Here is a 23,837-nt window from a genome sequence, read left to right on the forward strand (position 1 = left end):
CAATAGATTTGGGCCCAAAATTAGAGGTGAATTTTATGTTTCTCATACATGAATGCAGCTTTTCATTCCTGAAACTAAGCCTACCTTTCTTTTCTAAATGAGCTAATCTGGTCAGCTCCTGATTTTTATTTTCGGTCAGCACAGAAGCAGGCCTGCCCTGTTGGACCAGCGTCTTCCCTCTGTTTCCATAGAATCTACCTCATGGCCTGGTTGGCCAGCAGCAGACTGAAAGTGCTGATCAGTCTACCGCGCTTTGCTAAGTTTAGTCTGTCGGGAGACGGTCTCGCTCTCTCGTGCTGAGTCACAGCTCAACTATCAACACTGTCTGAGATCCAACACAACACGTAGTAGCCTTCAGCATCCCTCGCGTTTTGTTTTATTCGTTTTAACTCCTCCGCTCATCCTTTATTTTTCTCCGGCCAGGTTGTGATTCAAGGAAGTGATGACATCGGCAGCCGTGCAATAGATTTGCTCAAGGAGATCTACACAAACCTCGGACCAAAATTGCAAGTCAATCAGGTAACATATTGGCTACCTCTGAGGTGACCTAAAAAGGATGCCAGGAGCAGCCTTGTTTAGGAACATTTGAAGCATACACAAGAAGAAAGGGTCTATAAACATTTCCCCCTCTGTGTTTCCTTGGAGGTTGAGATCCATGAGGATTTCATCCAGTCGTGTTTTGACCGACTGAAGGCATCGTATGACACCCTGTGCGTGCTGGACGGGGACAAGGACAGCATTAACTGCGCCCGACAGGAGGCTATCCGCATGGTGAGGGTGCTGACCGTCCTGAGGGAGTACATCACCGAGTGTGACAGCGACTACCACGAGGAACGCACCATCCTGCCCATGTCCAGGTACATAGGTCTCTCTCTCACACACACACACACACACACACACACACACATCTGTATGACTGCGTTGGGCCCATATACATGTACCCCACACACAGATACTACAAACAACTTTCCTCACACATATCAACCATTACCTAAGCAGTCATGCATATACATTTACACACACACACACACACACACACCCACACACACACACAATTTGTATATTCATAACATACTCGCTGGTGCGTCCAAACCCCGGTAGACCCATGTGATTTGTAGAAATGCGATGGTGCATGAGTCACTTCTCCCGGTGTCAGTCCTCTACACCACTGCCACTCTCCATTCCCAGCACTGGTTCTTTATCATTGCAATTAAAGGGATAGCACCCCCCCACTGAGCGACTGTCAGCTGCACACGTAAGAGCGCAGCAGAGGCCAGTAAATAATTCAACAAAGAAATAAACTAAATCTAATTTTATGTACGTGTACTTGTGTGGGTATACGTGTACGTAATATTACTGAAACCTTCGCTGTGTCTGTCTCCTGTCTCTCTCTCAGAGCATTCCGGGGCAAGCACATCACACTGATCGTGCGGTTCCCCAACCAAGGCCGGCAGGTGGACGACCTGGACATCTGGTCGCACACCAACGACACCATCGGCTCGGTGCGGCGCAGCATCCTCAACCGCATCAAGGCCAACAGCACGCACACCAAGATCGAGCTCTACATTGGCGGAGAGATGGTGGACCCCAACGACGACCGCAAGTTGATTGGCCAGCTCAACCTCAAGGATAAAACGGTGAGAGATGGCTAAATGTACCTCCTGATGTGCCCTCCTTTCTCCTCTTCTGTCGATGGGTCATGCTTCGCTTTGGTCTGGAAATGTTTGGTCCAACACTGTGCCATCTCAGTGATTTTAGTTATATTTCCAGTAAACTGACGTCATGCTATATTTATCCTGTATGGGTTGATTTTATATTGTGAATATGTTTGCACTTTTTATTATATGCCTCTTTCAACTTGCACTTGATTGACATTACATATGTGAGGTTTCCCCTCCTTGTTCCTCCATATTATGCTCTATTGCGTGGTGAAATAGCATTCGTCTGAATATATCCTGCCTCTTTCTCCCCTTTGCAGCTGATCACGGCCAAGCTCACGCAGGTCAGCGCCAACATGCCCTCCAGCCCGGACAGCTCCTCAGACTCCTCCACCGGCTCGCCCGGAAACCACGGCAACCACTACAGCGAAGGGCCCAACCCCGAGGTGGAGAGCTGCCTGCCTGGAGTGGTGAGGATCATTTGGACACCCATCTTCCCGAGCCATCTTACACACACACACACACACACACACACACACACACACACTTCCTGTCTTTCTTCCGTTCTTCTCGTCCTCTCTGGCGCCTGACAGTGATGCTGTTAGCAGCTGCTGTCCTCACAGACCAGCCGAAGCGGACACGTGGTTGTGTTTCCTCTCCGCGTATATTTCATTTTTAGTGCCATCAGATCACCACCACAGAGTGCTTTGGGCTAGAGAACTATGGCTCCACAGGGCAGCATAGCTGAGCAGGGCCTGTGTGTGCCAGGGAGCCTGAGAATGCGGAGCGGCTCCCGAGCAGAAGGGACGGCGCTGGGTGTGATGATGACTGTGACTGTAGTGTGTTGGGCCCATGGCAAAGTGACACGTCGAGCTGCGCGTGTCTGTTTTGCTCTTTCACAGTTGTGATGTTTCCTTTGCGTCTCTAGCGCTCTTGATTTTTATCTCTGTCTCCCATGCACCCCCCCCTCCCTCCAACCTTTGTTTACGCCACACAACCAAGACACCTTTTTTTTCTGTGTGGAAATCTACTTGCCACTAAACTGCTTCTGTTCTCAGTCTTATCTCGCTTGATGATGATTCTTCTTATTTATGATTAATTTGAACTTGATGAAGTGGTAATGTTTCTGACCTCTCTCTCCTCTGTGGTCTCTGCGCTGCTGTAGATCATGTCGCTGCACCTGCGCTACATCTCGTTCCTGTGGCAGGTGGCCGATCTGGGCTGCAACCTCAACATGCCTCTCCTGCGTGACGGCGCCCGCGTCCTCATGAAGCTCATGCCCCCAGGTGCCCATCCGCCCGCCCGCACGCACGCCAGCCTGCCGTTGCCATGCTGCGTACACACACACACACACACACACACACACACACACCACAGACAAGTATGAAGCAATGCCCTGCTGCACACAGACTTGACACACACACACACACTAGGCGGGATGTCCTAATAATGTGTAATCGCTGGACTGAGCGAGTGGGAGAGATGGAATAATAGGGAGATACGGAAGGAAAGAGAATGAAAATGAAAGAAGTCTGCATCTTTTTTTGAATGACTCATTACAGCCAGCCAGTAAGCTAGAGATTACAATTCTGTCTTGGCAGTGATTTTTTTTTTTTTTTTAAATGTTTCATTGTGTCAAGTTATTGAATCGGGTCCTTTTTATGTCCTCAGATAACACTACAATGGAAAACCTGCGAGCAATCTGCCTGGATCATGCCAAACTGGGAGAGAACAGCCTTAGTCCCACCCTCGACTCCCGCTTCTTTGGCCCGTCACCGTCTCAAGTGCTCTACTTGATAGAGGTACCCGTCTTGTCCACATATCAACAGCACTCATCAGTTATCTCTGCTTCACCGCTGCAATGCTAACACCCGCCAAACACAGCTTTGCCTGGACCACTCTGATTCTGATTCAGACACGGTCTGTGGCTGTCACAGACCACAGCTTTTTGCCTGTCATGCTGTTATCAAGGGTGGACAAATAAATTGATTCGCTTTCTCACTGGGGATGGGAATACTTTGTGGCACTTCCTGTATTTTCCCCAAAACTGTACAACTTGACTGCTTTGTCACTTGCTTTGCTCTCGTCTGATGAACTGCCCTGGCTAGACGAGTCTGATTTGTCCACTTCCTTGATTGTACGTTTGTCTTTAAAACAGCGGTCTTGCTCTAACTCCCTACCTCTGTCCCTGTCCCCCCTGCAGGTGGTCTACGCCTTGCTAATGCCGGCCAGTCACACGCTGGGTGAGGACGCCAGCGACTTCCAGTACAACTTCCTGAAGAGCGGCGGCCTGCCACTGGTGCTCAGCATGCTCACCCGCAACAACTTCCTGCCAAACGCTGACATGGAGACGCGGCGGGGCGCCTACCTCAACGCCCTCAAGATCGCCAAACTCCTGCTCACCGCCGTCGGCTTCGGCCACGTCAAGGCTGTCGCCGAGGCCTGCCAGCCCGTGGTGGAGGGGACCATGCCCGTCTCGCCAGTAAGCCCAGTCCCTCCTCTCCTCTCCTCTCTTCTCTCCTCTCCTCTCCTCAGTCTCTGCTTGAGAGGGTGCCACTTCTTGTGTTCACACTGAAGATGTCTGTTACCTGAATGTGAATGCGATTATGTGCTGCTTCAGGGGGGATGTTGGCATTCATACCTTTGTGGGAGTGAGCAGGAGAGAAATGTAACTGTGAAAAGCCCATCTGTAGCACATTCAGGCACTCTCAGGCAATCTCATCCTGTGTAATTTAAAAAGAAAAAAAAGTAACAGTTCCCTTAGTAATGAAATAGAACCAACCTTGGTGTCAGTCTCCGCTACGCACACACACGCACGCACACACAAACAAACACATTCTCTCACGCATCATTCACACACTGCAGTGCAGATGGAAATCTTATTTCTGTCCGAGCATCTGACCTTTCCCTGTGGCCCCCTCCAGGATACTTATTCGGTGCTCACATCAATCACATTAAGAGGGACCTGAGGAACACCCCTCTCACACACACACACACACACACACCCCCCTGAACCTCTCACACACCCCCGCTCCTTGGAATGGCCAAATGTCAGGGGTGTTGGGTGTCTGGCAGACAAATACGGCAAGAAGGCACGCTAGCACTTGCCACTGAGCACATCCTCGCATTGTTTCTCACAAGGCCGTGCATAAAAACACTGGGAATGAGCAGCTGTCACTTGAATTCCAGAGGGGTTCTTGTGTTGTGTGGTTGGATTCAGGCTTGGATTAATTATCGTTTGCAGGCTTTTTTTTTTATTTCTTATTTATTTTTCTTTTATTCTTGAGGGCTTTTTGCCTTTTTTATTACAGTAGGACAGTAGAGATTGACAGGAAATGAGTGGGAAAGAGAAATGGGAGTGGGATCGGGCAATGCTGGCAGGTCAGAATCGAACCCGGGTCCCTGTGGGCACTTATGTGGTTGGGATGCTACCTCTTGTGGCTCGGCTCCCTCACCCGTTTTTTTAGGCATCTCCATGCACATGCGCATATTTTTCCTACCCGAAATCCCACCGTCAAAAAACCCTTTTCCCTCCTCCTCCCCCACTTCCCTCATTCAGTCCCCCTCAAAGGCACAAGTCCACGTGTCTCAGACATGTCTCAGCTCTGAAGCTCTGAGTCTCTGAAGTCCTCCTGTGCTCCCACACTTGGCTCTTTGTGTGCTGTTGGCGGTGCAGCTGTGAAGGGTCAGTGTGGTTTTGTTGAGGTGTTTTGGTGAAGGCGGGGGGATTCCGTGACTTTTCCCCCATATTCAGTTGATTGGTATCTATGCCGCATACCTCCAGCTGTTAAACGCAACACTCATGAAGTATGTATGACGCTGATCGATTTTCCGGTAAAGGTTGAAAATGATGGTGAACTCTGTTATGGGTAGATTCTTGTACAAGGGTCATTGGCTCCAGCAAGTGAGTGATGTCAAAATAAATAGTAAAAATATAGTTTGTATAGTTTCACGTGTGCCGCTAAGACAAGCAACAGAACCTTACAGATATGTCTAGTGGTGGTGTCCATCCATCCTTTCCTTAAGTCAATACTGAGAAGTATTCATGTGTTTATGTGTTTGTGATCGGTGTGGTAACATTGGTCCCTCTGTCTCCGTTCTCGCCCCCGCTGCAGATTAACCAGGCCACCCACGACCAAGCACTGGTGCTGCAGAACGCCCTGCAGAACATCCCCAACCCCTCGGCCGAGTGTATGCTGCGCAACGTGGCTATTCGCCTCGCGCAGCAGATTTCTGACGAGGTGAGTCCATACCGTCAGCCTCTCTTCTCTCTCTCTCTCTCTGTTCTTTGTCTGTTTCTTTCTTTGGCCCGCCTCTTGCAGAGGAGTTTTACTGTAAATACTGTGACGTGGAAGACGAGTCTCTATTTGTGTAAAAACGATGTGAAGTTAGAGCCCCTTGATCCAATCCGTACTCTAATCCTCTAACATCCTCTTGAATGCCTGCTATTTTGGAGAGATTAAGGCTGGATTGTTTTACCACAGTCGTCCTTAAATCCTTTTGAAAATTGTGTTTTTCGTCGGATTATTCGTTTTTGTCACCTGCTTCATTGTTGTTGTTGCCTTTCTTGCCCTTCTGAACAGAACTTCTTCCAGGCTTCGAAGTACTTCCCAGACATCTGTGTCATTCGGGCCATACAGAAGATCGTCTGGGCCTCGGGCTGTGGCACTGTGCAACTGGTCTTCAGCTCTAATGAAGAGATCAGCAAGATTTATGAGAAGGTGTGTGTTAGAAACCTCTGACTTCTGATATATAAAGCCATATACCATCAGTTTAAAATTAGTTATCAGCTAGACATTTCTCATGCCCTGGAGTGAAAAAAATACTAAAGTGTGTGTGTGCGCTGCAGACAAATGCAGGGAATGAGCCGGATGCAGAGGACGAGCAGGTGTGCTGCGAGGCGCTGGAGGTCATGACCCTGTGCTTTGCCCTCACGCCCACCGCCCTAGATGCTCTGAGCAAGGAGAAGGCCTGGCAGACCTTCATCATAGACCTGCTGCTGCACTGCCAGAGCAAGTGAGTCCCTGCAGAATTACTCTGGATGTCGTGCCCTTTTTTCTGATCATTTCTGGTGTCGAAAGTATTCATTGATTCAAGTTAGAACCTAACTTCATTACTCTATTTCTACTCGGGCACCATTTGATTTAAGGATCTTAAGGTTACTAGTGTTTTTCCACCAGAACTAAGATTAAGATTTGGTACTTCGGTCTGTGTTTCTCTGTGTCTCTATGTCTCTGTGTCTCTGTGTCTCTGTGTCCTTTATGTCTCTGTGTCTCTATGTCTCTGTGTCTCTGTGACTGTGTGTCTCTCTGTGTGAGTTATTCATACTGTGTTGCATCCTCCTCTCAGGTCTGTGCGTCAGATGGCGCAGGAGCAGTTCTTCCTCATGGCCACCAGGTGCTGCATGGGTCACCGGCCACTCCTTTTCTTCATCACCCTCCTCTTCACCGTTCTAGGAGTAAGTACAACACACACACACACACACACACTTTCACAGTAATGAAATCCATCCTGAGGTGAACATGGCACTATGACGCATGCAGCCGGTGTGTGTGACCTCTGTGTGAATGTGTCCTCTCTCTGTGTTTCTCAGAGCACTGCAAAAGAACGTGCCAAGCACGCCGGAGATTACTTCACCCTTCTAAGGCACTTACTCAACTACGCATACAACAGCAACATCAACCTCCCCAACGCAGAGGTCCTCCTCAACAACGAGATCGACTGGCTCAAGAGAATCAGGGTAGGTGGAGCTTATGCACCTCTCTACCCTCCTGACCTTGTAGAAGTTCTGTCATTGGTTATAAAACTGTACCAGCCAAACCCCCCTTAGTGGAAATATGGCTGTCACAGCTGTACAGTGTGTACGGTCTTTACTCGCCTAGTGACGTAAGTCTGGTGTTTTATGTTAAAAGATATTTCATTCTGTGTTAGACATGACATGACATGACATTTTTTTTGTACGATTATATGATGTGGAACCATTGTTCAGAACAGCCACATAATCATGGGAGGCAAGCATGTACAGATGTTCTCTGAATCAGGAGTAAAGTTCACTGCCTGCAGCTCCTCATAGGGGCCTGCCATCCCACGGGACCTGCGGGACTCAGCGCACAAGAGCGCGGTGTGGGACTCATTTTGATTGCAGAGTGCAGGCACCGGCGGGAAGAAAGTGATGTGTGTGCGGAAACGGGAGAGAGAAATGACTCGCGGGACTGCCGCAAAATATAAATATATGTATGAAATGAAATGAAAGATTTTTTTTTTTGTTCTGAAGGAACAGAATGTTATTTATGGGGAAAGGCACAAGGTTGGTGTTTTTACGCACGGCACATTTTCACAGGAGCAGGACTGAAAAATCCATCCCACGTAGACGTCCACCCGCGGGAGTTTGCGGGCGCGAGCAGGACAAAATATTACATATTGTTTTGCGGGAGCATTTAGCTAGCATTTCAGCCGCACGGTAGCACGGCTCTATTTGTCCATGGTATTCCCAAATGATTCCCTCAGTCACGGCTTGGGCATTTAGGATGTAAGTCATGATGGGGGCTGGAAATGAGCAGGGAACATCCGTTTGTCAGTCATTCCAAGATGGAGTCATCAAAGACCGGCTTTAGCACCTCTTCTAGTAGTATGTAATGTAGTGTGTTTCTGTTACTGATGTATTTTCTCTCGTTCTCGTACCTCTGCAGGACGAGGTGAAGAGAACTGGGGAGACGGGCGTGGAGGAGACCATTCTGGAGGGCCACCTGGGCGTCACCAAGGAGCTGCTGGCCTTCCAGACCCCAGAGAAGAAGTACTACATTGGCTGCGAGAAGGGCGGTGCCAACCTCATCAAGGTAGCGCAGGCCACTGTTTGTGGTGGAAAGGCCGTGGGAACAGAGCCATCAGCCTGGTCAAGTGTAGGGTTTCACACCACTCAGCATGGCTTAGCACAGCGTGGCAGCGTAGTGGTGATAGGTCTGCTGTTCATATGCAGGGTTGGGGATAACTACTTGCACGTAGCAGAGTTGCATAAAATGTAATGGTAATCTGTTACAGTTACTGAGAGAATATGTAATTCAATTGGTTACTAATCAAAATGTTGGCGATTACAAAGGTTTAACATCTGAATATATTCTTTTCCATAAAAGGCTTTAACGGCTTTATGTAGAATATAACATTCTTTCTGTTGCTTTGCATGTTTTTGTTGTCTACACAGGCTTGATTCTCCTCTTTTGAATTTGCAAATTGTATTGTGAAAAGTTTCTGAATATTTATGCACACCCAACATGTTTTCAGTAGTTCTTTCTTGGTGTGTAGACTAAAGGTTTAAAAATTAAACCTTTTCATGTATTGATCCAATTTGTGTTGGTTGTTAACTTGGTGTACATTGTATGACATGCGTACCATTACACTTTTCAAACCCCTACACGTGTCCTTTCCTACAGGAGCTGATAGATGACTTCATCTTCCCGGCCTCTAACGTGTACCTGCAGTACATGAAGAGTGGGGAGTTCCCCACGGAGCAGGCCATCCCCGTGTGCAGCAGCCCCGCCACCATCAACGCCGGCTTCGAGCTGCTGGTGGCCCTGGCCGTGGGCTGCGTGCGCAACCTCAAGCAGATTGTGGACACGCTCACGGAAATGTATTACTTGGGTATGGACACGCTCTGAGAATGACCCATCCTTGGGTGCACACACACACACACACACACACACACACACACACCAGATAGAGATATGTTTTACTGAAGTGTGGACGTGCTGGGCAGACATCTGCTACTTTTGATATGGACCTGTCTAGAACCTACCTAGCTACTTACAAGCTTATTACTTAGTTATAAGCACTCTCACTGACCTGTTGCACTGTGACTCTCTGGCACATACCTAGTGTCCAGCATGTATTATTCAGTTGTGAGAACATGCTCAGCAACACATTTCTGTGAGAATAGCACTATTTACAAACTTCTTTCCCGTGGGTATTGGCATGTTTAACGGGGGGGGGGGGGGGGGGGGGGGGGTGTTTGGAATAGAATTAGGCAGTGACATGTATTACAGCGATAGGAGGGAGTGCAAAATGACACCCGATTACACAACCGCGCAGAAGTTGGTCAAGCTATCCTGGCAGGTTGGAGCACGTTAACAGCTCTGAAAATAAACACACTACCGGTTCTATGAGCTGCCTGGAAATGTTTACTCCTTTTCAAAATGGGAGATGTTTTATTTTTAAAGCTGATTGCTGATCGAAGTGATGATGCGTTGATAATTAATTATCATGAGCAAACTGAAAAAACATACTTTTTTTTCTCTTGTTATGAGGACCTGATCACTAATTTAAATGTTGACTGGATGTTTATGAATTGCTGAAACTGGTCCATTCTCCCCCTCTGTTGTTTAGGTTGTGAAGCACTTACTGAATGGGAGTACTTACCGCCAGTGGGGCCTCGGCCCACTAAAGGCTTTGTGGGGCTGAAGAATGCCGGGGCAACGTGCTACATGAACTCCGTTATCCAGCAGCTTTACATGATCCCGCCCATCAGGAACGGCATCCTGGCCATCGAGGGCACTGGCAGCGACGTGGATGACGACATGTCCGGAGACGAGAAGCAGGACAACGAGGTACGGCCGCATGTCCCAGCCTTGTCCACCATTTGTCAGGCTCCCCCACCTGTCTCTGCCATAAGCAAGGCATTTTTCACCAGTAAAATAATAACATGTTCTGTGTTTTCTGATGAATACCAGAGAATTTGGCCTGGAAAAGCTACAAATTATATTTACAGTTGTCTTGGGTAAACTGTGAAAGTGGTTTGGGCAGGCTTTTCATAGGTAGTAACATGTTTCTTTTGCTACATATTTTTGGAAGCCAGTTCTTGGTCTCAAGTGTCTTTTGTGCAGCTTTTCTGATGTAATAAATCGAGTCACAAGATGGTCATCTGGAATGGTACAAATTATGGGTGAAAATAGACAACTCCAGGAAATGAACCACTTGGCTGGTGTGAGAATTTCACAGAAGGGACAATATTTTAAAATAGTTATTGTGGTACCTGAAGCTGACCAGTGGTGCACAAACCTGCCCTTTATTTGTGTGTCCTATTGGTTGCTCTTAGGCCCAGGAGAACAGCTTTGGCAGGGTTGTAGAGTATTCCTGTGCTAATCCCAGTCACCTGGCAGTAATACTGACACGCCCATGAAAGCTTGATCAGATGAAACAAGTGCATTATGGGTATGTTAGGCTTTGTTCAGACTGTCATTTTATTTATGTGCATATCTGGAGTCTGATCATATGTAGCAAGGCAGAACAGCCAAAAATCACATGAAATCTGATTTTTTACAAATCCATTTCATATGTAGTTTGAAATGCTATTCAAAATGCATTTTTGCAAATCCGTAAGGGTCTGATCTCTGAACGGATTCCAAGTGTTTTGTCACGTGTAAAGTTCACGTGTGCATCACTGTTACAGCAGACATGTTTGTTGGGGGAGGTAGCCATTGATGAGTGCTGCAAGCAAACCCCCTCCATCTCTGAAGCTGTGTCATTACTTTTATAAATCGTGCGCCACAACTGCACATTCCCCATGTGGCAAGCTAATTTCATTTCCCTCCATGTTGGTTTGTTTAATGTCAACATTACTTATGGGCGCAATGTCATTACTATAGCAACCAATGTAGACAAGGCAGAAAGTGAGGGTTGCCACACGGACACACAGATCGGATCTGTTCACTTGCAATATATTATCCACTCGGGAAGATTGGATTCTGTTCGGATATGTAAAAAAAAAAAAAAAAAAAACAGATTTGGACTGAGAGCTCTGACTAAATTAACCAGTTGCTTAAATCATTAACTTTAATAGTCTCTTTTGAGCAGGCAAGCAATCGTAGTGGCCTGTTGGAGCTCAACACTTCCCCTCCTCTGTGGGGTTTGTGGTGCACCTGTGGTCGTGTGGAAGCAGGCTGTAGGCATAGCATGAGTGGTTTACAGTGAGGAGCGTGCCTACTGTTGGACCAGGGTGAGAAGGTGACGCATGATTGGACACAGCTGCAGCTTCTCTGCTGACGGGGGAATCAGTGACATGATGACCCAGGCGTACTCTGATTGGTGATGCACAGCTACCTCATTGATTAATGGTTGAACACCTGATTAATGGTTGTTTATTATACGGATCTTCAGAATACTGCAGAATGTCCGAACGTTGGGGTGGCCCAAATCAATGGGAGGTCGATATTTCTTATGTATTAATGGCCACTGCCATTGGCCACGGGTTTTGTTGGTCTCTAGTTGAAGCTTATCTGGTCTTCATCTACATCAGAAATGCAGATTCAAAAAGGAATAGAAATGAATGGACCTTCCCATGCGAGAGAACACGATACAGTTTTCCAGCTACAGTGTCCTCCTGGTCTTGAATCCTAATGGGATGTTTTTCACCTCACAGAGCAACGTGGACCCACGGGACGAGGTGTTCAGCTACCACCACCAGTTTGACGACAAGCCGTCCCTCAGCAAGGCAGAGGACCGGAAGGAGTACAACATCGGCGTCCTGCGTCACCTGCAGGTCATCTTCGGCCACCTGGCTGCCTCCCGACTCCAGTACTATGTGCCCCGAGGGTTCTGGAAACAGTTCAGGTGAGTCTGCTATTACGGCCTCAGAGACAGATTGCATTATTGTCAAGTCACATATTATGCAATGTGCCATTTCTACACAACAGTGAATCATTTGCATTCTGGTGTATCATTGCAGCATAGTCCTGCTACACAGGCCTAGTATATAGTCCTGCTACACTGGCCTAGTACATAGTCCTGCCACACTGGCCTTTTAAATAGTCCTCGCACAGGTGATACTAAAGCTATCGGAATCATAAAACCATCAGTTTCTCATAGTTTCTCATCCATTCGTACATATGGAATGAGTTGTTACCTGTTGATTCTGACGTCTTCTCCTCCTTTTCTCTCATTCTCTCTCTCTCTCTCTCTCTGTAGGTTATGGGGTGAGCCGGTGAACCTGCGGGAGCAGCACGATGCACTGGAGTTCTTCAACTCGCTGGTGGACAGCCTGGACGAAGCGCTCAAGGCCCTGGGCCACCCGGCCATGCTCAGCAAAGTCCTGGGAGGCTCTTTTGCCGACCAGAAGATCTGCCAGGGCTGTCCTCACAGGTAGTCATCTCTCCAGAGTGTCTTTGCAAGAGATTGATTTCTCTCTCACAAAAAGTCCTGAGAAGTGTTATATGAGAAGTGTCATCACTTTGCTTACAATGCTATTATTTTGTGTCTGTTTGTGTGTCTGTTTGTTTGTGTGTGTGTCTGTTTGTATCTGTTTGTGTGTGTAGATATGAATGTGAGGAGTCGTTCACAACACTGAATGTAGACATCAGAAACCACCAGAACCTCCTGGACTCTATGGAGCAGTATGTTAAAGGGGACCTGCTGGAGGGTGCCAACGCCTATCACTGTGAGAAGTGCAACAAGAAGGTGGGCATGAGAGGTGTCTGGTTGTAGTACCGATGTACAGTCTGTGGCTGTGTGCTCCTAATGAGGAGGTTTTTGTACAGTGATTTCCAAAATGCAAACCGCAGACAACACAGTGTGGTCAGTCATTGAAAACAAAATTATCGTCCATGTGTAGACTTTCTTAAACCTAACCTATAGATAAATGCTTGAGTGTCTGAGAAAAAAAAATGTCTGACCTCATCAGGTCAATGTAATGTTATGAAATTGGAAGTTACTGTTACTCCATGTAGTGTAAGGGGGCCTAATTGTGCCATGTGTGTTTCTTCAAACAGGTGGACACGGTGAAGCGTCTGCTTATCAAGAAGCTGCCGCCGGTGCTGGCCATCCAGCTGAAGCGATTCGACTACGACTGGGAGCGTGAGTGCGCCATCAAGTTCAACGACTACTTTGAGTTCCCACGCGAGCTGGACATGGAGCCCTACACGGTGGCCGGCGTGGCCAAGCTGGAGGGCTCGTCCGACTCCAGCCCCGAGAGCCAGACGCCACGCGCCGACGACCCTAAAGAGAACCCCCAGCTTCCCCCAGAGTCCCCGCCGCCGCCCGAGACCCCACCGCCCCCCGCCACCGACCCCCAGTCCCCGAGCTCGCGCTACCGCCTCGTCGGCGTGCTGGTGCACTCGGGCCAGGCCAGCGGCGGCCATTACTACTCCTACGTCATCCACCGGGGCGAGGGGGGCATGGGCGCCGGTGGCGTCGCAGGAGGCGCGGGCGACGGCGAGCGCAACCGCTGGTACAAGTTCGACGACGGCGAGGTGACCGAGTGCAAGATGGACGACGACGAAGAGATGAAGAACCAGTGCTTCGGCGGAGAGTACATGGGCGAAGTGTTCGACCACATGATGAAGCGCATGTCCTACCGCCGGCAGAAGCGCTGGTGGAACGCCTACATCCTCTTCTACGAGCGCATGGACACGCCCGACCGCGACGGCGAGCTGGTCAAGTACATCCAGGAGCTGACCCTCGGCAGCAAGCCCAACCAGATCAAGATGCCCGGCGCCATCGAGTGCAGCGTGCGCAAGCAGAACGTCCAGTTCATGCACAACCGCATGCAGTACAGCCTGGAGTACTTCCAGTTCATGAAGAAGCTCCTGACGTGCAACAGCGTCTACCTGAACCCTCCGCCAGGTACGTGACTCCCCACCACTCGCTCTGCGCTGACCGAAGTTGTGACTCACTGAGGCTTTTATCTGATTAAGGCACAGCAGCGTACCGGTTTAAGTGTGTCTTCTGCATCACTTGAAACATTTCAGGTTGTCGGTCACTCTGACATGGATGTTGACGCAAATGGATTTCCTGTCCCCCCCAAATGAAAGTGTTTGTGATGGACGGAAGCTTCAGCAGTTGCCTGATATTATTCGGTCAATGGACCTAAAATGTTGTGTACCTGCTTCAGTGTAAAAGGGTAGTTGGATAAGATCCACTGATGGTGCTTGTCTCAGTTTAATTTGGGTAGTTATTCAGGATACATGAAGCACCATCTGAAAAAGGCTTAGATCAGTGAGAGACGTGATGTGCTTTTGTGAACTACCCTGCTGTTTCTATTGGGAGTTAATATGTGCCAATGGATTATTAACGATGATGAAGCTTGAATTCTAAGCCCTGCAAAGTGAACTCTAAGATCATTAGACATTTAAGATAAAAGCACTCGTGTTTGGATTGAGTGCTTGAGTTTTTTGCAGTGTGTGTGTGTGAGAGAGAGAGAGAAACGGAAAGGCAGTGTAGACATAACGTCCTTCACAGCAAATCGTCTCTCCCGTTATTGCGTCCATTCCCCTTAGATGAATACCTCATCTGTGGTTTTAATGAAAGTATTTGATTTCCTCCCGGCTGGCTCAGGGGGACATTAAACGTACTGATGATCTGAAAGTGGATCTCTCTCTGAGTTAGACACTCAAAAGAAGTGGCAGCCACACGCATAAAAATCCCAACACAGCGCTGCAGATGTTTGGGTTGCACTTTCATTTAGGTTCACCATTTTGGCTTCAACTGTTCATTTATCCCTACGGATGTTTTATTTCGGTCTCAATTAGGACAAGATCATCTTTTGCCCGAAGCAGAGGAGATAGCAATGATCAGCATTCAGCTCGCTGCCAGATTCCTCTTCAGCACAGGGTTCCACACCAAGAAGATAGTGAGAGGCCCAGCCAGTGACTGGTAAGTGTGTGTGTCTGTCTGTGTGTGTCTGTCTGTCTCTCAGTCATGTCTGTCTGTCTGTCTCTCTCTCTCTCTGTGTGTGTGTGTGTGTGTGTGTGTGTGTGTGTGTGTGTGTGTGTGTGTGTGTGTGTGTGTGTGTGTGTGTGTGTGTGTGTGTGTGTGTGTGTGTGTGTGTGTGTGTGAGAGAGATAGAACCAGACAGGCCCCACTAACCCCAGACAGTGTCCTCTTATCGCTCGGCCAGCTAATGGTCTGAGCTCTTATGGAGCGCCACTACATGCAGTAAATGTATTCTTGGACATTTCTGCTCTATGTAGATGTTGGGATGTATGTTTATATTGGATAGATATTTCCACCAACATAGTTACAGTTCCTGCCTTGACATGGTTCAGGTAATGTGTCTGGTGTGTGGCAAGGTAGCATGGCAGCTCTCTATTGCTCTGACTACAACATTGGATAGAAGGCCTGCATCTTCAGCACGTCTGTCTTGTGACTAACTGCGCGCCTGAGATATCCCTATTTTCAATCCCCCGCAGGTATGATGCCCTCTGCATCCTGCTGAGGCACAGTAAGAATGTACGCTACTGGTTTGCACACAACGTCCTCTTCGCCTACCCCAACCGCTTCTCCGAGTACCTGCTGGAGTGCCCCAGCGCAGAGGTGCGCGGGGCCTTCGCCAAGCTCATAGTATTTATTGCGCACTTCTCCCTGCAAGACGGACCGTGCCCCTCACCAATTGCCTCTCCAGGACCCTCAAGTCAGGTGAGCTGTCGTGTTCCAAACTCTAGGTCACTCTAGAATGAGGATCTTTCCTGAATGTTTTCTTTTCTAACGTTTTGTGCCAACTTACTTTTAAGCTTTGTATTGTTATGATGTCATGTATTACTATAAGTGTGTAACACATGAGTTTAAGTCAGTCTAGGTTGTTACTGATGGAGTTGGGTAGGAGATGAACTGTTGCTTCACGTTTTTGTTCTTGTTGTTCCTTTGTATGTCTTCCTAATGTGCTCTCCTTGTCTGCATCTTCCCTGCTCTTTTGTGTCTCTCTCTGTCTCTCTCTGTCTCAGGCCTGTGATAACCTGAGCCTAAGTGACCACCTGTTGCGTGCCGTTCTCAACCTGCTCCGGAGAGAGGTATCCGAACACGGCCGTCACCTGCAGCAGTACTTCAACCTGTTCGTCATGTACGCCAACCTGGGTAAGCACCCTTCACCCATCCACGCCACCTGTTCCACTGGCCTCGCCCCCCACCCCCTCCAGGCTCTTATTCTGACTGTGTCACCCAAACCCCCTCACTTGTGTTCACAGTAGTTTAAGGTTACTAACACAGAGACATGGACTAGATTTGATGGTAAATTCAATAGTATTGTTCTGGAAGCTGAACTGTTTGGGACTGTTTGTGTCCCAGGCCTTGCAGAAAAGACCCAGCTGTTGAAGCTCGGTGTGCCAGCCACCTTCATGCTGGTGGCCTTGGATGAGGGTCCCGGCCCCCCCATTAAGTACCAGTACGCTGAGCTGGGCAAGCTCTTCACTGTGGTGTCTCAGCTGGTGCGCTGCTGTGATGTGGCGTCACGCATGCAGTCCTCTATTAATGGTGAGGGTGCGTACACTCCTATTTTTTTGTGTGTGTGTGTGTCTCTCTCTCTTTCTCTCTCTCTCTCTCTCTCTCTCTCTCTCTCTCTCTCTCTCTCTGTCTTTCTCTGTGTGTCGCTCGCTCTCGCTCTCGCTCTCGCTCTCTGTCTCCCCTCCCTGTTGTTTATTGTGCCTTACTGATTTATCTTGTGAAGCATCTTTCTGCCCAATGAAGAGCAACATCCTTGCTCAGGACCTAGTGACTGACCTACTAGCCATATTCAGGCAAACCTGCCATGTTGGCGGAGCCTGAAACTGAGGGCACCTAGTTAACCACATGCGTCATATTCGCAAAATGTATTATCCACTCATAACCCAGCATATTGTAAATCAATCAAATTCAATTCTTATTTATATAGCCATGGTCACTATTTTTTAACTACTTTTACTGACTAAATGCTGGTCTGTTGTAAATAAGGGAAAAAAAGAATGGGGGTCAAATGAAAATGTGTCTCTATGGGACTGTGTGTCACTGTGTACTTGTCTTCCCCGCCAGGTAACCCTGCTCTGCCGAACCCTTACGGCGACCCCAACCTGACGCAGCCCATCATGCCGCTCCAGCAGCTGGTGGCGGAGATCCTGTTTGTGCGCACCAGCTACGTGAAGAAGATCATCGAGGACTGCAGCAACTCGGAGGAGACCATCAAGCTGCTGCGCTTCTGCTGCTGGGAGAACCCGCAGTTCTCGTCCACCGTGCTCAGCGAGCTGCTCTGGCAGGTCAGGCCCCCTCCTCCTCCGCTCACTCTCTGCTGGGCACGTTAGGGGCTGGGCTCAGGGGCCTCAGACAGTCAAATAGAGCTGTTTTCCCAGACTTAAGGCATCTCATTCTAATTCTCAACTTCAAAAATGTGATTGGCTGCAAGAACTGCATTTTACATCAGGGCCTTGATGTACAAGGCAAGCCTCTACTCTGAGACAGGCTTGAGACAGGCTTGGGAATGGCATTATATATATGTGTGTGTGTGTGTGTGTGTGTGTGTGTGTGTGTGTGTGTGTGTGTGTGTGTGTGTGTGTGTGTGTGTGTGTGTGTGTGTGTGTGTGTGTATATATATATATATATATATATATATATATATATATATATATATATATATATAAAATATCTCGCATTGCATATGCTACCCTTTAAGGCTGTTTAAATACACTTTGCGATTATCTATGGGGGATTACAATTCTGTTCTTTTTTATTTTAGGTGGCTTACTCCTACACCTATGAGCTTAGACCTTACCTGGACCTGCTGTTGCAGATCCTTCTTATCGAGGATTCCTGGCAGACCCATAGGTAACTCGGTTCAACGTGATTGTGATTTGTCCATTTTAGTTGTTTGTTTCCTTTCAAAGACCTTTCATTGGCCATGTATTGTAATGTAAGCTGATTGCATCCTCCTCTTGTTCCCAGAATTCACAATGTTTTGAAGGGGATCCCTGATGACCGGGATGGGCTCTTCGACACCATCCAGCGCTCCAAGAACCACTACCAGAAGAGAGCTTACCAGTGCATCAAATGCATGGTGGCGCTGTTCAGCAACTGCTCTGTGGCCTATCAGATTCTCCAGGTGCTTAGGACCAATGCTTTTTTACATGGCTTTCTACAATAACAACACAGTTGCTTTAGCTTCTTGCCATAAAAAGAGATCTTTATTTTGATATATTTACCACTGTGAGAAGTCTTATCATTTGCTAAAGTGAGAACCTAATATAGTATCATCACTTTACAGGGGTGCAAACTCGTCACCTTTCGGCGAAATTCGCCGTTTTTGAGCCAAAATAGGTCATTTGTGTGATTCGTGTAGATCTGCAATCAAAATATTTTTAGGGGGGGGGGGGTGTCCCCCAAGCAAGCTGTCATGAATATTTTTTTCAAGCTTGTTCATTGGGCTAACCCATGTCACCATGACCGGCACGCTTTTTATTCGGGTCTGTTCGAAATGGAATACCTGCCTCGATGCCGTAATAGACAGGTGTATTACAAGACATGTCTTTCGGGTGAAAGCGTTGGTTTCGAGCGGCCTTTTTAAGATGGCATTTACGGTAACGTGTGACGTTGGTACGCTGCAAGAACGTTATGCTATAACTAGGGCTGTCAGCGTTAACGCGTTAATCTATGCGATTAATGCGCCCGCGATTAACGCGATAAAATATTTTAACGCAATTAACGCAACTTAAAAAAAAAAAAAATAATTTAATTTTTATTTATTTATTTATTTATTTTTTAATGCCTTTATTTGGATAGTTATGAAGTTATGACAGGAAGCGATGTGGAGAAGAGGTGGGGAGAGGATTGGGAAATTACATCAGGCCAGACTTCGTGCAATATAAGTAGGGGGCTTGGCCTACCAATAGCCCCCCTTGTTCAAAGTGGGGAATGACAGAAAAAGTTTGAGAACCACTGCGGTAGTTGAAGATGGAGAGAGCTGAGGGATTGTTGGGCGGAAAGTTTCTGTTTAATAGGCAAAATTACGGAACAATCGACAAAACTAAAGTTGTATGTAGCATTTGTCAAATTGAATTTAGCTATCACAGAAGCAGCTCATCTTTAAGTTATCACCTTAATGCAAAGCACCCGACAGAAAAATTCAGCTCCTCGAGCAAGCTGCCACCGTCACCCTTACTGGTGACCACTGGACATCAGTCAGCAATGACAATTACCTGGGTGTCACAGCTCATTTGATTGACAATGTATGGAAATTGAGATATTTTTCATTGGAAATAAAAAAAGAAAAACAGACAAACAAACTTTTAATCGCGATTAATCTAGATTAATGAATTTCAAAATGTGAGATTAATTAGTTAATTTTTTTTAATCTATTGACAGCCCTAGCTATAACGTAGGCTAACGTGCTAAAGTCAGACAGTTGGCTGACAGACGGCTCGCAAATCACATCAACCATTTTTGCTGGTTTCAATAACGGTGTTATCGGATATTAGTACAGTGTCTTTTTCTCTGTAACTTTTGAAAAATCTGAACGTGAAAACGAGTTTGGTCCTGAGTTTAGCTGCTAAAGTTATCTTCTATCCTGTCGTTTGAAGCAAACCCTTTAGCTCTGGCATTGGTCTCCCATTATGTATTTATCTATCACTTCACTGGTTTTCAGGCTCTCGCACGCCCCCTTCATTGAGGCAGAGGTTAGGTTTGCCTCCCCTATGTGCTTTTTCACTGTGGTTTTATGACAGATCAGCAAGACTAAATAGCTTCTTCACATACGTGAAATACATTACATTACCTATACTATGGATACAAACGACATATAATAAAAGTGTATTTCAGTGATGACAAAGCAAAAGGCATGCGCTCGGCTCAACCCAGTGTGTGAGGGATTGCACAATTTGAGATGAGGCGCAGCTCGTCGCTGCCTCACCTCGTCGCTGCCTCACCTCGCGAGTCGCCCCTCTGTTTGAACAGGACATGGTCAAATTCAGCGATTTTGATTATAAAATTAATCGGAATCATACAAAAATTAAATTTAAAGCACAGATCAGTAGATACATATTAATATTTATTTTATTTTATCATTATTTGTTTTTTACTTTTCATGATGACTTTTACTTTTCATGAGGCTCTGCCTCCCCTGACCACACGTCCCTATATGTATGTAATCTGAAGCACTGACCCGTTTTCTACTGCCGGGCGCTTCACTGCAACTGAACAAATTTACCACTCTTCTACTTCAGTTTGTTTTCAGAATGAGAGAGGTTGGGTTGGCCTGTGCCCGTGCAACATTCAACACAGGAATGTTTATGATTAAACTGTTACCAGAGCACAAAATTGTTTACAACAGCACAAAGTTCTGCATAGATCTAGCCTCATAATTTTGTTGCCAAAGTGCACCAGATTGATGCATTGAACTTTAAAATGTGCAAAATGTTCTTATATATAAAATATATTCCCCGGGGAGCATGCCCCGGACCCTCCTAGGGGGTTCGCATCGTTGTCACCTTTTTCATCCCTGATGAGTTTGCACCCCTGCTTTAGTAACACGATTGTGATGACATATCTAGGGCTAATATTGGCTAGTAATTTGTTTTCATTGAATCAATATCGATCATCTTATACGGAACAGCCTCTCTATAGCTTTATTAGACTTCCACACCTCAAATCCTAGTTGGCCAATAACAATGTGCTTTTTTGCATCGCCAGAGTAACGGTGACCTAAAGAGGAAGTGGACATGGGCGGTGGAGTGGCTGGGTGACGAGCTGGAGCGCCGGCCGTACACGGGCAATGCCCAGTACACCTACAATAACTGGTCCCCGCCCGTCCAGAGCAACGAGACCTCCAACGGCTACTTCCTGGAGCGCTCGCACAGCGCCCGCATGACTCTGGCCAAGGCCTGTGAGCTCTGCCCCGAGGAGGTAGGTCCAGAGCAGCGCACCCCTAGTCCCTGCAGCATGCATGGCGACGCCAGCATGGCACGCTATAACGCTGCAGAGCTGTGCTAGTGGCAAGGCTTCATAGATATCTCACTTGTCTCCAGTGTCTTTGTGGGGGGAAAATAGTCTGATCAAGTGTAAATCAAGGTTGTACATAGTCATTTTAGTTTTACAGATATCACAAGTGAATAGGTTGTTTGTTTATTTTCACGGATTCAAATTGGCTGTAATTTGCTGTTTTTGTTTGCCTTGTTTATTACATATTTTTAATATTATATTTTAATGGGTAACAGTTGGTGATAATGCTAGCAATTCCAGAAAAGACACAGTGTCAAGATATCTTGCACATTTTCTCTGAATTAGGCATATATTCCAGATATGGCAAGATGTATTGTGCAGTGTTTGGATTTAATCGAAGCTTCTTTAAGCCTGCAGAAACAGCATTTGGATTATTATTAATGTTTGGGTATAATTGACTGCTGAATAACTGCTCTGTGCTTAACTATAGATAGGGCTTTGAGTTTTCGACTGTTTTTGTTTCAACATTTTGTACCCCTAATCACATAATGTAGTGTTTAGTAAGCCCACTCAACAGAACCAATATTTACATAATAATTTTATCCCCATATTTTTCATATGATTTTCCCTTGTTTACTTAGTCCTATATATTTTAAGTCACCAATCTAAAGGAATTATGTAAAATGCAGTATTGTAAATGTACTAATTTCTTCATGTAAGGATCGTTCTTCTTAATTTGACCATAGATGGCCATGTAGTGCTTGAAATGTGAAATGTTAAGGACAAAGCAACTAGCCATTCTGAAAGCGTAACCCTTTGGCACCTGTTTTTTACCTCAGTATGCATTGTTAATTGCCGTTTCAAAACTAGTGCCACTTAACGAAGCACGAGGCTGTGTCGGAGGAGGACGCTGCCCGGAAGCCGTCCTCGCCTCAGCAGCTTATGCCAGGGGAGGTGGCAGTCCAACCGCAGCACACTGTAAGACTTGCACCTCCCCCCTCTCCCCCCCCTCAGCACCCACTACCGCCATCTGCGTTATTCATTTACTTTCTGTTAATTTGATTTGATTTGATTTTTAATATTATGATTATTATTATTAATATTATTATTTGTTTTTGTAAAGATTCTAAATGTTCACAGGGCGTGACCTCTCACCGTCCCATCTCCCTCCCATTCCTATACCTGCCCTGACCCACCCCACTTCTTACCTTTTTAAAGCAACATTTATTTTTAGTTTATATTTAAATTTGTATTTTTTATTTTTATTTTTTTCTACCGTCTTCATCTCAGTGTCTACCTAACCAACACCTCTTTCTCTTCCTTCCCCAACTTCGGGTCAAAGACTTAACGACTAAAAGAGATGCGATCGAAAACTCTAAGCCTTGGCTATAGCGTACAGAAACTATTTCTCTTGATTTGTCTGTGTCAAATGTTTGTCTAGGGTGATGTGGTTGTCTTGAGAAGTAAGGTTGTTAGTGTTCAGTTTATCTTGACCGAGTCATGTAGTCAGAGTTCAGTGCCTTTTTATTCTCTTTTTTTGCTAAAACACGCAATGAGAATCCAGAATGCTGTGTGAAATATGTTCACAGCAATTGATTGAAAGGGTAGATATTTGTGACCACCAATTGTGGAGAATAACCTTAATATGCTCAGGAGTCACTTAGTTACACCCAGAAGCAGCAGGTTAGGTGTTTAGCCATAGGCTTGTTGAATCTTGCCAGTACTCAATTCTCAGTGTGCTGTCTGTGTTTCTGTGGACATGCGTGGTGTTCAACTGTTTCCATTTGTGTCTCGTCTCCATGTCTTTGTGCTAATCGGGGTTTAAATGAAAATCATCTGTCTAATGTGAATCACATAGTAGACACACACTTCATTGTGTTTTCTTATTTTTTGAACTGCGGTATTTTATCTGAATGTGTTACCTGCGCTTGATTTTGAGGCGGACCCAATTCCTTAGTACTCCATGAATGACTGCAGGCTGCAGCACGTCACGTAGCTTTTGACATCTGCAGCGGTGAACTAGCAGAGAGACACTCTGACACGGATGCTGCTCCTTTAATTAAAACTCACACGCTGTGTCAGTGAACACTCTGGGTGCCTTCTCCGCCCACAAGCATAATTAGCGGGTTTCCGCACTCCACTTTGACGGCCACATTCATGAATTAAGAAGCGCCACATAATTATTTTGCAATCAAGGTTTCATTCTACATAGAGGGGGGGTGGGGAGTCCAAAAAAAAAAAAAAAAAACCCATGCTGTCATTGACTGTTTAAGATTTCTGTTTGAGAGTGTGCAAATAAGAGCGTGCGTTTCTGAGGATGTTTTTTTTTCTTTCTTCCCCCTTCTCTACCTGTTTGGCTGTCCTAAGGAGCCGGACGACCAGGAAGCCCCTGAAGAGCAGGACTCCTCTCCCCCAGAAGACACCTCCCTGTACCCTCACTCTCCAGGGACCCAGTATCAGCAGGTAACCCCCCAACACCGTTCATTTACTGTGAAACTGCACATTAATGCAGCGCTCGGCAGATAA

The 23,837-nt window shown here is 46.6% G+C and overlaps 1 protein-coding gene across 7 annotated transcripts in view; it reads left to right on the forward strand.

Annotated features, from left to right (window-relative positions):
- The window catches only part of usp9 (ubiquitin specific peptidase 9), a 49,169-nt gene that overhangs the window by 22,713 nt on the left and 2,619 nt on the right, over window positions 1-23,837 (forward strand). For 4 of the 7 annotated variants that reach the window (XM_031586940.2, XM_031586935.2, XM_031586927.2 and 1 more), the window contains 29 exons: window positions 424-519; window positions 646-857; window positions 1,397-1,637; window positions 1,979-2,128; window positions 2,824-2,944; window positions 3,330-3,460; window positions 3,862-4,140; window positions 5,774-5,899; window positions 6,242-6,379; window positions 6,508-6,674; window positions 7,008-7,116; window positions 7,252-7,398; window positions 8,348-8,494; window positions 9,086-9,293; window positions 10,035-10,255; window positions 12,067-12,257; window positions 12,612-12,785; window positions 12,959-13,100; window positions 13,412-14,264; window positions 15,170-15,293; window positions 15,830-16,055; window positions 16,361-16,490; window positions 16,701-16,892; window positions 17,421-17,641; window positions 18,118-18,206; window positions 18,324-18,480; window positions 21,063-21,275; window positions 22,182-22,289; window positions 23,679-23,774. In XM_031586940.2, the coding sequence (XP_031442800.1) occupies window positions 424-519; window positions 646-857; window positions 1,397-1,637; window positions 1,979-2,128; window positions 2,824-2,944; window positions 3,330-3,460; window positions 3,862-4,140; window positions 5,774-5,899; window positions 6,242-6,379; window positions 6,508-6,674; window positions 7,008-7,116; window positions 7,252-7,398; window positions 8,348-8,494; window positions 9,086-9,293; window positions 10,035-10,255; window positions 12,067-12,257; window positions 12,612-12,785; window positions 12,959-13,100; window positions 13,412-14,264; window positions 15,170-15,293; window positions 15,830-16,055; window positions 16,361-16,490; window positions 16,701-16,892; window positions 17,421-17,641; window positions 18,118-18,206; window positions 18,324-18,480; window positions 21,063-21,275; window positions 22,182-22,289; window positions 23,679-23,774 (5,409 nt within the window). The remainder of the gene's footprint in view (window positions 1-423; window positions 520-645; window positions 858-1,396; window positions 1,638-1,978; window positions 2,129-2,823; window positions 2,945-3,329; window positions 3,461-3,861; window positions 4,141-5,773; window positions 5,900-6,241; window positions 6,380-6,507; window positions 6,675-7,007; window positions 7,117-7,251; window positions 7,399-8,347; window positions 8,495-9,085; window positions 9,294-10,034; window positions 10,256-12,066; window positions 12,258-12,611; window positions 12,786-12,958; window positions 13,101-13,411; window positions 14,265-15,169; window positions 15,294-15,829; window positions 16,056-16,360; window positions 16,491-16,700; window positions 16,893-17,420; window positions 17,642-18,117; window positions 18,207-18,323; window positions 18,481-21,062; window positions 21,276-22,181; window positions 22,290-23,678; window positions 23,775-23,837) is intronic. The other 3 variants (XM_031586944.2, XM_042710434.1, XM_031586951.2) reach the window with 2 other exon arrangements.

This window comes from Clupea harengus, chromosome 2, assembly GCF_900700415.2.
Source record: "Clupea harengus chromosome 2, Ch_v2.0.2, whole genome shotgun sequence".
Lineage (NCBI taxonomy): Eukaryota > Metazoa > Chordata > Actinopteri > Clupeiformes > Clupeidae > Clupea > Clupea harengus.